This window comes from Pseudophryne corroboree, chromosome 9 (assembly GCF_028390025.1).
Source record: "Pseudophryne corroboree isolate aPseCor3 chromosome 9, aPseCor3.hap2, whole genome shotgun sequence".
Taxonomy (NCBI): Eukaryota; Metazoa; Chordata; class Amphibia; order Anura; family Myobatrachidae; genus Pseudophryne; species Pseudophryne corroboree.
In genome coordinates this window covers 143,575,604-143,592,273 of record NC_086452.1, presented here as the reverse complement: position 1 = coordinate 143,592,273, position 16,670 = coordinate 143,575,604, and the positions used below count along the sequence as shown (strand labels likewise).

The 16,670-nt window shown below is 47.5% G+C and overlaps 1 protein-coding gene across 1 annotated transcript in view; it reads left to right on the top strand.

The window, feature by feature from the left end:
* Positions 1 to 16,670, top strand: part of DPYD (dihydropyrimidine dehydrogenase) — a 1,751,827-nt gene that overhangs the window by 1,375,391 nt on the left and 359,766 nt on the right. Inside the window, exon 18 of the mRNA XM_063941496.1 lies at positions 16,055 to 16,197. Within this exon, the coding sequence (XP_063797566.1) occupies positions 16,055 to 16,197 (143 nt within the window). The remainder of the gene's footprint in view (positions 1 to 16,054; positions 16,198 to 16,670) is intronic.

The window sequence follows — 16,670 nt, the reverse complement described above, 5'->3', positions numbered from 1 at the left end:
ATATCTGTGCTCACACTGCTTAATTGTGGGGACTGGGGAGCAACTGTATTATATAGGAGGAGTACAGTGCAGAGGTTTGGTGACAGTGACCACCAGTATATATAGCAGTACGGTACGGAAGGCCACTGCTCTACCTACCTCTGTGTCGTCAAGTATACTATCCATCCATACCTGTGGTGCATTTCAGTTGTGCGCAGTATATATAGTAGTAGGCCATTGCTATTGATACTGGCATATAATTATACACATTAAAAAATGGAGAACAAAAATGTGGAGGTTAAAATAGGGAAAGATCAAGATCCACTTCCACCTCGTGCTGAAGCTGCTGCCACTAGTCATGGCCGAGACGATGAAATGCCATCAACGTCGTCTGCCAAGGCCGATGCCCAATGTCATAGTAGAGAGCATGTAAAATCCAAAAAACAAAAGTTCAGTAAAATGACCAAAAAATCAAAATTGAAAGCGTCTGATGAGAAGCGTAAACTTGCCATTATGCCATTTACGGCACGGAGTGGCAAGGAACGGCTGAGGCCCTGGCCTATGTTCATGGCTAGTGGTTCAGATTCACATGAGGATGGAAGCACTCATCCTCTCGCTAGAAAACTGCAGTGCCACTCCTAGATGGGCCAGGTGTTTGTGTCGGCCACTAGGGTCGCTTAGCTTAGTCACACAGCTACCTCATTGCGCCTCTTTTTTTCTTTGCATCATGTGCTGTTTGGGGACAATTTTTTTGAAGTGCCATCCTGCCTGACACTGCAGTGCCACTCCTAGATGGGCCAGGTGTTTGTGTCGGCCACTTGTGTTGCTTAGCTTAGTCACACAGCAACCTTGGTGCGCCTCTTTTTTTCTTTGCATCATGTGCTGTTTGGGGACAATTTTTTTGAAGTGCCATCCTGCCTGACACTGCAGTGCCACTCCTAGATGGGCCAAGTGTTTGTGTCGGCCACTTGTGTCGCTTATCTTAGTCACACAGCGACCTTGGTGCGCCTCTTTTTTTCTTTGCATCATGTGCTGTTTGGGGACAATTTTTTTGACGTGCCATCCTGCCTGACACTGTAGTGCCACTCCTAGATGGGCCAGGTGTTTGTGTCGGCCACTTGTGTCGCTTATCTTAGTCACACAGCGACCTTGGTGCGCCTCTTTTTTTCTTTGCATCATGTGCTGTTTGGGGACAATTCTTTTGAAGTGCCATCCTGCCTAACACTGCAGTGCCACTCCTAGATGGGCCAGGTGTTTGTGTCGGCCACTTGTGTCGCTTAGCTTAGCCATCCAGCGACCTTGGTGCACCTCTTTTTTTCTTTGCATCATGTGCTGTTTGGGGACAATTTTTTTGAAGTGCCATCCTGCCTGACACTGCAGTGCCACTCCTAGATGGGCCAGGTGTTTGTGTCGGCCACATGTGTCGCTTAGCTTAGTCACACAGCGACCTTGGTGCGCCTCTTTTTTTCTTTGCATCATGTGCTGTTTGGGGACAATTTATTTGAAGTGCCATCCTGCCTGACACTGCAGTGCCACTCCTAGATGGGCCAGGTGTTTGTGTCGGCCACTTGTGTCGCTTAGCTTAGTCACACAGCGACCTTGGTGCGCCTCTTTTTTTCTTTGCATCATGTGCTGTTTGGGGACTAATTTTTTGAAGTGCCATCCTGCCTGACACTGCAGTGCCACTCCTAGATGGGCCAGGTGTTTGTGTCAGCCACTTGGGTCGCTTAGTTTAGCCATCCAGCGACCTTGGTGCACCTCTTTTTTTCTTTGCATCATGTGCTGTTTGGGGACTATTTTTTTGAAGTGCCATCCTGTCTGACACTGCAGTACCACTCCTAGATGGGCCAGGTGTTTGTGTCGGCCACTTGTGTCGCTTAGCTTAGCAATCCAGCGACCTCGGTGCAAATTTTAGGACTAAAAATAATATTGTGAGGTGTGAGGTGTTCAGAATAGACTGAAAATGAGTGGAAATTGTGGTTATTGAGGTTAATAATACTATGGGATCAAAATGACCCCCAAATTCTATGATTTAAGCTGTTTTTTAGGGTTTTTTGTAAAAAAAAACACGCGAATCCAAAACACACCCGAATCCGACAAAAAAATTTCAGGGAGGTTTTGCCAAAATGCGTCCGAATCCAAAACACGGCCGCGGACCCGAATCCAAAACCAAAACACAAAACCCGAAAAATTTCCGGTGTACATCACTAATAATATTACACAGAACCCTTTAAAAAAACAATAAAAATTGAAAATAAAAAGAATTGGATGTACAAAGTTTGAAACAAAGGCCCTCATTCCGAGTTGTTCGCTCGCAAGGCGAATGTAGCAGAGTTACACACGCTAAGCCGCCGCCTACTGGGAGTGAATCTTAGCTTCTTAAAATTGCGACCGACGTACGCGCAATATTGCGATTACAAACGAGTTAGCAGTTTCAGAGTAGCTCCAGACTTACTCTGCCTGTGCGATCATTTCAGTGCTTGTCGTTCCTGGTTGACGTCACAAACACACCCAGCGTTCGCCCAGGCACTCCCACCGTTTCCCCGGCCACTCCTGCGTTTTTTCCGGAAACGGTAGCGTTTTCAGCCACACGCCCCTGAAACGCCGTGTATCCGCCCAGTAACACCCATTTCCTGTCAATCACATTACGATCGCCGGAGCGAAGAAAAAGCCGTGAGTAAAAATACTTTCTTCATAGTAAAGTTACTTGGCGCAGTCGCAGTGCGAACATTGCGCATGCGTACTAAGCGGATTTTCACTGCGATGCGATGAAAAATACCGAGCGAACAACTCGGAATGAGGGCCAAAATTGTAAAAATAAGTCCTGGTGACCTTTTCATGTATCGACCTTGTCCTTGTCGACCTAAGAACTGTCAACCTACCATCCAGATATCCACTATCATGTCTTACAGGGGTAACATGCTCATTCTGTATACCTCTGTCTGTGATTTATGGCATGGTTCCATTCTCTTCCTCAAAACTTGACTACACCTCTTCCACATACAGACATGTCCACGCATAAACATCACATGATACTGCGCCCCATAGATTCAGCACTCTCTCCTGTTGCTGTGTTTCTGTGAACATCCTAATAATCTGACTGACTACAGTTCATTCTATTCCCACCCACTTTTATTTAAAAAAAAAAAGAGTACACACACATATACTGTAGTATGAGCAAGCAATAAAGTATGATTTAACAAATTGGTGCTCAAACTCTAGTCAAACACTTAAATACTGTATAAGTGTGTGTATATATTTACTGTATATACTGTATGGATAGATACCCTATATTTTTAGATATATACCGTATAGAGAGAGAGAATAGCAAAACATGTATGGTATGCTCAGTATTTCACTAATCCTATATCATTCTGTGCAGTATTTAACCCCTTAATATCTCTTGGTGCTGTAGGCTTGCATATCAAGCACTGAGCCACTATATTACGTTCAGTCTGAAAAAATATTATCCTGAACATTAATATATTCTGAGAACTCTGCGTCTTGCATTTTTTAAAAATGTCTGTGTTATCTAGTAATTGTTTAAACATAATGCCACTGTACTATCAAAAGGAAAGGTGAATTAATGGCATTTGCAAATGTCAGAGATTATCTTAACACACTTATTACAGTTTATAAAAGTTGGACCAAGTCATTCTATTACAATTATTTCCACCAAAAGTGGTTATCTGAAGAAATTGCTAATTATCTGCAAATGACAGCAGGAGAATTTTGTTAACAAGTTGCTAAAATGCACAGTTATGGAAGCCATCTAAAGGCGAGAGCTGGGAATGCATGCTACATATACTGTAAAATATTATTACAGGTTGAGTATCCAATATCCAAATATCCGAAATACGGAATATTCCGAAATACGGACTTTTTTGAGCGAGAGTGAGATAGTGAAACTTTTGTTTTCTGATGGCTCAATGTACACAAACTTTGTTTAATACACACAGTTATTAAAATATTGTATTAAATGTCCTTCAGGCTGTGTGTATAAGGTGTATATGAAACATAAATGCATTCTGTGCTTAGATTTAGGTCCCATTGCCATGATATCTCATTATGGTATGCAATTATTCCAAAATACGGAAAAATCCGATATCCAAAATACCTCTGGTCCCAAGCATTTTGGATAAGGGATACTCAACCTGTATAAGCTTTGTCCATTACATAGCTTCATCTTTATAGACCAGATGGTAAGTTATGGCATTGCTATGCTGATTGGTGATTTTTATTATGTCGTTTCTTCTACAAATGCTTGAACGGATGATGTATTATACTGTCATTTTCAAGTGTATGTTATTGGTTTTATTTACATGTCTGTTGCACGTTAAAATAGTTTCATTGCCAATCAGTGTTGATGTCTGATTAACATATTATGTAATTTTAAGACGCACTTGTCACTGATTTTCCTCTGTACTTAAAGGAATGTTGAATTTTCAACACTGACTTCTCTAAACAAATAATAAAAGTTTAAATTTATTGAAAGTGTAGTCATATCTACTTAAATGAACAATGTTAAATAAGAATGGTTAAGATAGTTACTTGTATACTAGGTGCTTCATCGCGCCCTACGGGCGCTCTTCACACCGTCGCAAGGGGCTACGCCCCCTTAACCCTTGCATGCCTTTCTGGGGTTTAATATTTGTATTATATGGAGTATTACCTGCATTCCTTTGTTAGTGGTTAAATATTGCACAATGAAAGGGCGTGCGATGGTGAAGGAGGCGCAGCCCCTTGCGACGGCGTGAACAGCACCTGCAGGGCACGATGTACAGAATGTAGCGGGTGCGGGGGGGACTGCGGATGGTGTCTGTAGATGCTGCGGGTGGAGGGGAGGCAGAAGTGGGGGTGGGGCCCGGATGGGGAAGGTTCGGGAGGTGCTGCGCGTGGGGGAGGGGCAGAGGAGTGGAAGATGCAGATGGGGGAGGGGTCCGGAGGCACTGCAGGTGGGGGAGGGGCAGGGGTGCCACGGGTGGGAGAGGGGCAGGTGTAAGGATGTTGTGGATGGGTGAAGGGTTCCGGAGGTGCTGTGGGATGGGTGTGCCGGGGGTTGGGTAGGGGCAGGTACGGGTGTTGCGGTGGATGGGAAAGGAGGTCCGGAGGTGCTGCAGGTGGTGGAGGGGCAGGTGCGGGGGTGCCATTGGTGGGGGAGGGGTGGGTGAGGGGGGGACCGCTGATGGAGGAGGGTGTCTGCAGATGCTGCGGGTGGAGGGGGGCAGGTGTGGGGGGAGACGTATAAGGGGGGTGAATGGTGGAAGGGGCCTGGAGGTGCTGTGGGTGGTGAAGGGGTGGAGGAGTGGGAGTCACGGGTGGTGTAGGGGGTCTGGAGGCACAGCATGTGGGGGAGGGGTGGAGTGCCGCATGTGGTGGAGGGGAAGGTGCGGAGGTGTAGTGCATTGGGGAGAGGTCTGGAGGCGCTGCGGGTACTGTACATGCCATAAAAGGTAGTTGGAGGGTATGCAGTAACAGGGCCAGGACAGGGGTGACAGGGTCAGTACAGGGTTGACGGGGCCAGGACAGGGGTGACGGTGCCAGGACAGGGGTGACGGGGCCAGGACAGGGGTGACGGGGCCAGGACAGGGGTGACAGGGCCAGGACAGAAATTATAGGGACAGGATAGGGGTGACAGGGCCAGGGTAGGGGCGGCAGGACCAGGACAGGGGTGACGGGGCCAGTATAGGGTTGACAGGGCAAGCACAGGGGTGACAGGGCCAGGATAGGGGTGACAGGGCCAGCATAAGGGTGACAGGGCCAGGATAAGGGTGAAAGGGCCAGGATAAGGGTGAAAGGTCCAGAATAAGGGTGGCAGGGCAAGGCCAGGGGTGACAGGGACATGACAGAACACAGGGCACGGGAGAGATTGGTATTAGGGACAAAACAGTGGTGACAGACAGATGTGTCTTACTGGAGTCACTGCTGCTGGCTGCTGCTGTTCCATTCCAACCTGTTGGGATCTGCTGCTGCTGGAGACTTGGCATGGCTGACTCTCTCAGGCTGGAGTCCTGCTTTCTCTGCCAGTCCGCATCCCTCCCCCCCTCCTCAGTCACACACCGCAGACCTCGCGCAGCTGCCGGGCACTGTGGTAAGGTGAGACTGGAAATGACTGGTTAGCCCCCAGGAGATGCTGCGGCTGGAGGGAGGAGGGGGTCATAGCATGCACGTGGCGCGGACCTCACGGCTTCCGGGCACTGTGGTAAGGGGAGACTGGGAGTGACTGGTTAGCTCCCAGGAGACGCTGCGGCTGGAGGGAGGAGTGGGTCAGAGCCTGCAAGCAGCTCGGATTTCTGCAGCGCTACCCGCCAGCTAAAGTGTGTGAATGAGCTAGGCGCACTCCACTGCGGGTGGCAGCGCTGCAGCTAGCGGTGGGGTTGCCGGGGCTGGAGATAACAGAGGCAGTATGGAACCTGCACAGCGGCAGGTGCCCCACTAAACTGCAGCTAAGAAGCATGGAGTGTGTCAGAAAGTGACGCTCCTCCGCACCAGAGAGACCCTGCTGAGTATGCCGATGTGGGGGGTCAAGCACACAGTGAGCCGGTGCCCGTGTGTCTGTATGACATACCCCTCACACACCCCCATACCTCCCAAATGTCCCGATTTTCGCGGGACAGTCCCATTTTTTGGGGTCTGTCCCGCTGTCCCACCCGCGGGTCGCAGTGTCCGGCGGTGGGGGGGGCAGTTGGAAAGCTCCTGTACTCGCTGTTCTGCTTCGCAGAGCAGCGGTGAATAGTGGAGACAGAGGGAGAGGGGGCATCAGGGGGTACGGATTACGGGGGGGGGTTCCAGCAGCAGAGCCGGATTAAGGGGGGGGGGGGTGGCCAGGGGATACGTACCATTGGCCCCACAGTTTTAGGGGGCCCCCCGGCTGGAGTAGCTCTGTCCCAGCTCAGAAGCTCCCCCCGTCCTGCCAGCAATAGCGGCAGCATTGTGCTACAGTCAGCACACGCTGCTGCATATTGGCAGGTCTGTGGTGTTGCAGGGAGGCAGCTGTCTCCCTGCTTTCTTCTCCCTGTGCGGGTGTGTAGGGGGAGCGACCACGTCCTCTGGATTTAGCCCTAGCTGAGGGGTCAAAATCCCATAAAAAAATAAAAATAAAAATCGGAATTTGCATAAGGGGGCGTGGCCGCGCGGGCCGCGATTAGGCCACGCCCCCAACCCACAGCAGGCACAGCAATGAGATAGGGCTCCCCTGTCTCAAGTGCCCTGTGCCCCCCGGACTCATAATCAGCCCCTGGGGGCATGCCAGCAGCTCACAGAGCGCTGGGCATGCTCCCTCACTGACGAAAACGGGGGCCCTCCCGTGAAGCCACGCCCCCTTTTCACCGAGTGTGTTTCCCTCCTTCTACCTGGAGAAAGCTCCTGCAGAAAGCTGGGAGGTATGCACCCCTGCCTGTGACATGCCCAATGCCCATGCTATCTGCTTCTGCTCCTAGTCTCCTGTAGATTTGGCCAGATCTCTTTGACTCATTTGAATAACTCCGCCCACTGTTGTGACTCCGCCCAGCGTTAGCAAATGAATCACAAGGTCACAGAATAGGGCTATTATATAGGAGATACTTAACACATCTCTGAAATTGCCTGTATCTCCTATGATGATCTCTCATAAAGTAAGTCATGCTAAGCATTATACATTATTATTATTATTATTATTATTATTATTATTATTATTATTATTTTTATTACATGGTGGAGTCACATTATTATGATCACCTCCTAAATTTAACGTCGGCAGCGTGCAGCCCATGAAGTACGTCACGTCTCATGCGCTGGCTTGGTGGGTATATAAGATGTGCGATAGGCCTTCTGCACACATATCACTCATGGGTAAAAGATTTATTGCAAAAAGGGATGATTATCAGTTTTCGGGGCAAGGGTGGCAGTATTTCTGAAACAGTGCAGTCTGTGAACTATTCACGTGCTGCTGTGGTGAAGATGCTTCGTCACTGGACAAATGGCACTATTGCAAATAACCGAAGTGAAACTGCGAAGCATTGCGTGCCGTTGATGTGAAAGGTGAATGTCGGCTATGACGGTTTGTGAGGGCCGACCGACATGCTACAGTGGAGCAGCTCTCTGTCAAATGAACCTGGAGGCTACCAGATGTGTGTCTAAAATGATAGTTCAGCCTGTCTAGCTGCTTTCCGTGCTGCACACGGCGGTTCCACTGGCTATTAGCTGGTGGTGGCTCGACCATGTATTTTATGAAAATGCAAATGATGCTGATAATATGGTATCAGTGCTGATTAGATGATGGCAAGAGGTAGATAAGTCCTGGGTGACATAAAATAGATGTACAGCAATTGATAAGTTAGCAGTACATTTCAAAATGTAATTATCATATTTATACACAATATGGGGGGTAATTCCGAGTTGATCGCAGCAGGAACTTTGTTAGCAGTTGGGCAAAACCATGGGCAGTGCAGGGGAGGCAGATATAACATGTGCAGAGAGAGTTAGAGTTGGGTGGGGTGTGTTCAATCTGCAATCTAAATTGCAGTGTAAAAATAAAGCAGCCAGTATTTACCCTGCACAGAAACAAAATAACCCACCTAGTGATGTGCACCGGACATTTTTCGGGTTTTGTGTTTTGGTTTTGGATTCGGTTCCGCGGCCGTGTTTTGGCAAAACCTCCCTGAAAATATTTTGTCGGATTCGGGTGTGTTTTGGTTTCGGGTGTTTTTTAACAAAAAACTCTCAAAAACAGCTTAAATCATAGAATTTGGGAGTCATTTTGATCCCATAGTATTATTAACCTCAATAACCATAATAATCACTCATTTCCAGTCTATTCTGAACACCTCACACCTCACAATATTATTTTTAGTCATAAAAATTTGCACCAAGGTCGCTGGACAAATAAGCTAAGCGACCCAAGTGGCCGACACAAACACCTGGCCCATCTAGAAGTGGCACTGCAGTGTCAGACAGGATGGCAGATGTAAAAAATAGTCCCCAAACAGCACATGATGCAAAGAAAAAAAGAGGGGCACCAAGGTCGCTGGATGGCTAAGCTAAGCATCACAAGTGGCCGACACAAACACCAGGCCCATCTAGGAGTGGCACTGCAGTGTCAGGCAGGATGGCACTTAAAAAAAATAGTCCCCAAACAGCACATGATGCAAAGAAAAATGAAAGAAAAAAGAGGTGCAAGATGGAATTGTCCTTGGGCCCTCCCACCCACCCTTATGTTGTATAAACAGGACATGCACACTTTAACGAACCCATCATTTCAGCGACAGGGTCTGCCACACGACTGTGACTGAAATGACTGGTTGGTTTGGGCCCCCACCAAAAAAGAAGCAATCATTCTCTCCTTGCACAAACTGGCTCTACAGAGGAAAGATGTCCACCACCTCCTCATCGTCCGATTCCTCACCCCTTTCACTGTGTACATCCCCCTCCTCACAGATTATTAATTCGTCCCCACTGGAATCCACCATCTCAGGTCCCTGTGTACTTTCTGGAGGCAATTGCTGCTGGTGAATGTCTCCACGGAGGAATTGATTATAATTCATTTTGATGAACATCATCTTCTCCACATTTTCTGGAAGTAACCTCGTACGCCAATTGCTGACAAGGTGAGCGGCTGCACTAAACACTCTTTCGGGGTAGACACTGGAGGGGGGCAACTTAGGTAAAATAAAGCCAGTTTGTGCAAGGGGCTCCAAATTGCCTCTTTTTCCTGCCAGTGTACGTACGGACTGTCTGACGTGCCTACTTGGATGCGGTCACTCATATAATCCTCCACCATTCTTTCAATGGTGACAGATTCATATGCAGTGACAGTAGACGACATGTCAGTAATCGTTGGCAGGTCCTTCAGTCCGGACCAGATGTCAGCACTCGCTCCAGACTGCCCTGCATCACCGCCAGCGAGTAGGCTCGGAATTCTTAGCCTTTTCATCGCAGCCCCAGTTGCAGGAGAATGTGAAGGAGGAGCTGTTGACGGGTCACGTTCCGCTTGACTTGACAATTTTCTCACCAGCAGGTCTTTGAACCTCTGCAGACTTGTGTCTGCCTGAAAGAGAGATACAATGTAGGTTTTAAATCTAGGATCGAGCACGGTGGCCAAAATGTAGTGCTCTGATTTCAACAGAATGACCACCCGTGAATCCTGGTTAAGCGAATTAAGGGCTCCATCCACAAGTCCCACATGCCTAGTGGAATCGCTCTGTTTTAGCTCCTCCTTCAATGTCTCCAGCTTCTTCTGCAAAAGCCTGATGAGGGGAATGACCTGACTCAGGCTGGCAGTGTCTGAACTTACTTCACGTGTGGCAAGTTCAAAGGGTTGCAGAACCTTGCACAACGTTGAAATCATTCTCCACTGCGCTTGAGTCAGGTGCATTCCCCCTCCTTTGCCTATATCGTAGGCAGATGTATAGGCTTGAATGGCCTTTTGCTGCTCCTCCATCCTCTGAAGCATATATAGGGTTGAATTCCACCTCGTTACCACCTCTTGCTTCAGATGATGGCAGGGCAGGTTCAGGAGTGTTTGCTGGTGCTCCAGTCTTCGGCACGCGGTGGCTGAATGCCGAAAGTGGCCCGCAATTCTTCGGGTCACCGACAGCATCTCTTGCACGCCCCTGTCGTTTTTTAAATAATTCTGCACCACCAAATTCAATGTATGTGAAAAACATGGGACGTGCTGGAATTTGCCCAGATGTAATGCACGCACAATACTGGTGGCGTTGTCCGATGTCACAAATCCCCAGGAGAGTCCAATTGGGGTAAGCCATTCTGCGATGATGTTCCTCAGTTTCCGTAAGAGGTTGTCAGCTGTGTGCCTCTTATGGAAAGCGGTGATACAAAGCGTAGCCTGCCTAGGAATGAGTTGGCGTTTGCGAAATGCTGCTACTGGTGCCGCCGCTGCTGTTCTTGCTGCGGGAGGCAATACATCTATATATATATAGTCCTGAGTCTGCCCTGCTCCACTTGTCCACATGTCCATGGTTAAGTGGACATTGGGTGCATTTTTTAGGACACTGGTGACTCTTTTTCTGACGTCTGTATACATTTTCGGTATCGCCTGCCTAGAGAAATGGAACCTAGATGGTATTTGGTACCGGGGACACAGTACCTCAATCAAGTCTCTAGTTCCCTGTGAATTAACGGTGGATACCGGAAACACGTTTCTCACCACCCAGGCTGCCAAGGCCTGAGTTATACGCTTTGCAGCAGGATGACTGCTGTGATATTTCATCTTCCTCGCAAAGGACTGTTGGACAGTCAATTGCTTACTGGAAGTAGTACAATTGGTCTTCCGACTTCCCCTCTGGGATGACGATCGACTCCCAGCAGCAACAACAGCAGCACCAGCAGCAGTAGGCGTTACACTCAAGAATGCATCGGAGGAATCCCAGGCAGGAGAGACTTTTCAGACTTGACAGTGACATGGCCTGCAGGACTATTGGCTTTCCTGTCTAAGGAGGAAATTGACACTGAGGGAATTGGTGGTGTGGTTTGCAGGAGCTTGGTTACAAGAGGAAGGGATTTAGTGGTCAGTGGACTGCTTCCGCTGTCATCCAAAGTTTTTGAACTTGTCACTGACTTCTGATGAATGCGGTCTAGGTGAAGTATAAGGGAGGATGTTCCTAGGTGGTTAACGTCCTTACCCCTACTTATTACAGCTTGACAAAGGCAACACACGGCTTGACACCAGTTGTCCGCATTTCTGTTGAAATAATTTCACACCGAAGAGGTGATTTTTTTTGTATTTTGACCAGGCATGTCAATGGCCATATTTGTCCCACGAACTACAGGTGTCTCCCCGGGTGCCTGACTTAAACAAACCACCTCACCATCAGAATCCTCCTTGTCAATTTCCTCCCCAGCGCCAGCAACACCCATTTCCTCTTCCTGGTGCACTTCAACAGTGACATCTTCAATTTGACTATCAGGAACTGGACTGCGGGTGCTCCTTCCTGCACTTGCAGGGGGCATGCAAATGGTGGAAGGCGCAACTTTTTCCCATCCAGTGTTGGGAAGATCAGGCATCGCAACCGACACAATTGGACTCTCCTTGGGGATTTGTGATTTAGAAGAACGCACAGTTCTTTGCTGTGCTTTTGCCATCTTAACTCTTTTAAGTTTTCTAGCAGGAGGATGAGTGCTTCCATCCTCAGGTGAAGCTGAACCACTAGCCTTGAACATAGGCCAGGGCCTTAGCCGTTTCTTGCCACTTCGTGTCGTAAATGGCACATTGGCAAGTTTACGCTTCTCCTCAGACGATTTTGATTTAGATTTTTGGGTCATTTTACTGAGCTTTATTTTTTTTTATTTTACATGCTCTCTACTATGACATTGGGCATCGGCCTTGGCAGACGACGTTGATGACATTTCATTGTCTCGGCCATGACTAGTGGCAGCAGCTTCAGCACGAGGTGGAAGTGGATCTTGATCTTTCCCTATTTTACCCTCCACATTTTTATTCTCCATTTTTTAATGTGTGGAATTATATGCCAGTAATATATCAATAGCAATGGCCTACTACTATATATACTGCGCACAACTGAAATGCACCACGGGTATGTATGGATAGTATACTTGACGACACAGAGGTAGGTAGAGCAGTGGCCTTCTGTACCGTACTGCTATATAGTATATACTGGTGGTCAGCAAACTGTGCAAAACTGAAATGCACCACAGTTATGGATGGATAGTATACTTGACGACACAGAGGTAGGTAGAGCAGTGGACTGCTGTACCGTACTGCTATATATTATATACTGCTGGTCAGCAAACTGTGCAAAACTGAAATGCACCACAGGTATGGATGGATAGTATACTTGACGACACAGAGGTAGGTAGAGCAGTGGCCTTCTGTACCGTACTGCTATATAGTATATACTGGTGGTCAGCAAACTGTGCAAAACTGAAATGCACCACAGGTATGGATGGATAGTATACTTGACGACACAGAGGTAGGTAGAGCAGTGGCCTACTGTACCGTACTGCTATACAGTATATACTGGTGGTCAGCAAACTGTGCAAAACTGAAATGCACCACAGGTATGGATGGATAGTTTACTTGACGACACAGAGGTAGGTAGAGCAGTGGACTACTGTACCGTACTGCTATATATATAGTTATACTGGTGGTCAGCAAACAGTACAAAACTGAAATGCACCACAGGTATGGATGGAAAGTATACTTGACGAAACAGAGGTAGGTAGAGCAGTGGACTACTGTACCGTACTGCTATATATATAGTTATACTGGTGGTCAGCAAACTGTGCAAAACTGAAATGCACCACAGGTATGGATGGATAGTATACTTGACGACACAGAGGTAGGTAGAGCAGTGGCCTTCTGTACCGAACTGCTATATAGTATAAACTGGTGGTCAGCAAACTGTGCAAAACTGAAATGAACCACAGGTATGGATGGATAGTATACTTGACGACACAGAGGTAGGTAGAGCAGTGGACTACTGTACCGTACTGCTATATATATATATAGTTATACTGGTGGTCAGCAAAATTCTGCACTGTCCTCCTACTATATACTACAATGCAGCACAGATATGGAGCGTTTTTCAGGCAGAGAACGTATACTGGTGGTCACTGGTCAGCAAAACTCTGCACTGTCCTCCTACTATATAATACTGCTGGTCCCCAGTCCCCACAATAAAGCAATTAGCACACTGAGCATAGATATTTGCAGCACACTGAGGACAGTCAGATATGGAGCGTTTTTCAGGCAGAGAACGTACATATTTGTACTTGCAGCACACTGAGCACAGATATTTGCAGCACACTGAGCACAGATATTTGCAGCACAATTTGCAGCCCACTGAACATAGAAACTGAGAGGATGCCAGCCACGTCCTCTCACGATCATCTCCAATGCACGAGTGAAAAATGGCGGCGACGCACGGCTCCTTATATAGAATACGAATCTCACGAGAATCCGACCGCGGGATGATGACGTTCGGGCGCGCTCGGGTTAACCGGCATGGCGGGAGGATCCGAGTTTGCCTCGGACCCGTGTAAAATGGGTGAAGTTCGGGGGGGTTCGGATCCCGAGGATCCGAACCCGCTCATCACTACTTTTAATATTATTTCTCTGTGAGGATGTAAACACTGAAGGGGGGGTACTCTGAGGATGACATCTTGCCACTGTAGAGCCAGTTCGTGCAAGGAGAGATTGCTTCTTTTTTGGTGGGGGCCCAAACAATGCAATCATTTCAGCTACAGTCGCGTGGCAGACCCTGTTGCTGAAATGATTGGTTTGTTAAAGTGTGCATGTCCTGTTTATACAACATAAGGGTGGGTGGGAGGGCCCAAGGACAATTCCATCTTGCACCTCTTTTTTGTTTTTCTTTGCCTTATGTGCTCTCTGGGGCCTAGTTTTTAAAAGTGCCATTCTGTCTTCCACTGCAATGCCACTCTTAGATGGGCCAGGTGTTTGTGCCACCCACTTGTGTCGCTTAGCTTAGTCATTCAGCGACCTCGTTACACCTCTTTATTTTCTTTGCATTATGTGCTCTTTGGGGCCTAGTTTTTAAAACTGTCAACCTGTCTGACACTGCAGTGCCACTCCTAGGTGGGCCAGGTGTTTGTGTCGCCCACTTGCGTCGCTTAGTTTAGTCATCCAGCTACCTCTATGTAAACAATATTGTGAGGTGTGAGGTGTTCAGAATAGACTGGAAATGAATGGAAATTATTGTTATTGAGGTTAATAATACCGTAGGATCAAAATTACCCTCAAATTCTGTGATTTTAGCTGTTTTTGTGGGGTTTTTTCATAAATCATCCAGATCCAAAACCAAAACCCGAAAGGGTGGTTTTGGCAAAACCAGCCCAGATCCAAAACACGAGCGGGGATCCAGATCCCCCCCAAGAAAACATGAAAAGCGTCTTCCGCATATCTCTAATACGCAATATGCTGAAGTCCCCCAGAACTGTCCACATTTCCACTTGTGTCCATCTCGGAATCAGGCCCTAAATGTGGTTGACTCAAATATATAATATACTGTATAATATATCATAGAGTTTTGAAGATTTCACTCTGCTATCCTCCAGAAAATTAGAACGGGTTGACCTTCCCATATCCAAGAACCCGATATCCAAAATGTTTTGGGCACGACTGAGACAGTTACACTTTTGCTTTCTAATGGTTTAGTGTACACAAACTTTGTTTTATGCACAACATTTTTAAACATTTTTTTTTATAAAATAACCTTCCAGCTATGGGGGATATCCAATTATCTGCAGTACATTACCGATGTAATGATGATATCGCCGCGGGCTATACTATTTGTCACCTGCATCGGAGCATATTTCTCCCGTGACTGCTTCAGTGCTCTGACTCCCCCTGTCACATGATCCCCACCCTGCATCTGCTCCCGTGACTCCTGTGCTCCGGCTCCCCACGTCACATGACCCCCGCCTGGCCGGGGCACTCAGGGAAAGAGGGGCGAATATTGGTCACTGTTTGAGTGCCGTCTTCCATGTACCCTTCCTACAGTACCCAGCTGCTGCTGCTGCTGCTGCAGCAGGCTTGGGATCACTGACTGGAAGGATTGCCATTGCTTATCAGGGATTTTGTTTCACCTGCCTTATGCAGGCAAATCAAAATCCCCAATAAGCTCTTAAGCATGCTAATATTATGAATGCATTCTGTCTTTTTACTGCATTAGGTCATAGTTGCCTACTTTGCTGCCCCTTCCTTCTGGAGGTGGCAGCGTGGTAGGCACTCAGGGTGCGTGGCTAACAGCAGAGTAGACTGTCTGGGGGTGTGGTCGATGGCAAGGTGGGCTGCCCAGGGGCTTGCCATCACAAACATGTCATTGTGGCTCTGGCCCTGCTATACTGTGCCAAGGTAGGTGTGGGGGGCTGAGGAGAAAGAGAGAGAATTGCCCACCTTTATGGGGGGCCCGGGAGTGTCACCCAATTTTTAGGAGCCATCCAGACATTCTGTGAGGGTAGGCAACTATGCATTAGATGCTATGCTTTTTGTGTTTGCTTTACTGTATTTATTCTTCAATTTATACATATGTTGAATCATCCCCCTGTGGTTTTTCTTTCTTGGCGAGTAACTTTTTAAACTTTCTGTCTCTTTTTTAAGGTAATGCCATTAGACCAATTGCTTTGAGGGCAGTTTCTGCAATTGCCGGGGCCATTCCGGGGTTTCCTATATTAGCTACTGGTGGAATTGATTCAGCAGAGAGTGGTCTGCAGTTTCTTCACAGTGGTGCTTCAGTGTTACAGGTAAGCTTGATGGTCTATTACTAAACAATATTTGACTGTTTTGCTGTAGAAATTGTAAAGAAATGTAAATAGATAAATGTAATTCTGTAAAAAAATGGAGAGTCATATAAATAACGGTGTTCCCCATAGAGATGAGCGGGTTCGGTTTCTCTGAATCCGAACCCGCCAGAACTTCATGTTTTTTTTCACGGGTCCGAGCGACTCGGATCTTCCCGCCTTGCTCGGTTAACCCGAGCGCGCCCGAACGTCATCATGACGCTGTCGGATTCTCGCGAGGCTCGGATTCTATCGCGAGACTCGGATTCTATATAAGGAGCCGCGCGTCGCCGCCATTTTCACACGTGCATTGAGATTGATAGGGAGAGGACGTGGCTGGCGTCCTCTCCGTTTAGAATAGATTAGAGAGACACTTGATTTACTAATTTTGGGGAGCATTAGGAGTACTCAGTACAGTGCAGAGTTTTGCTGATAGT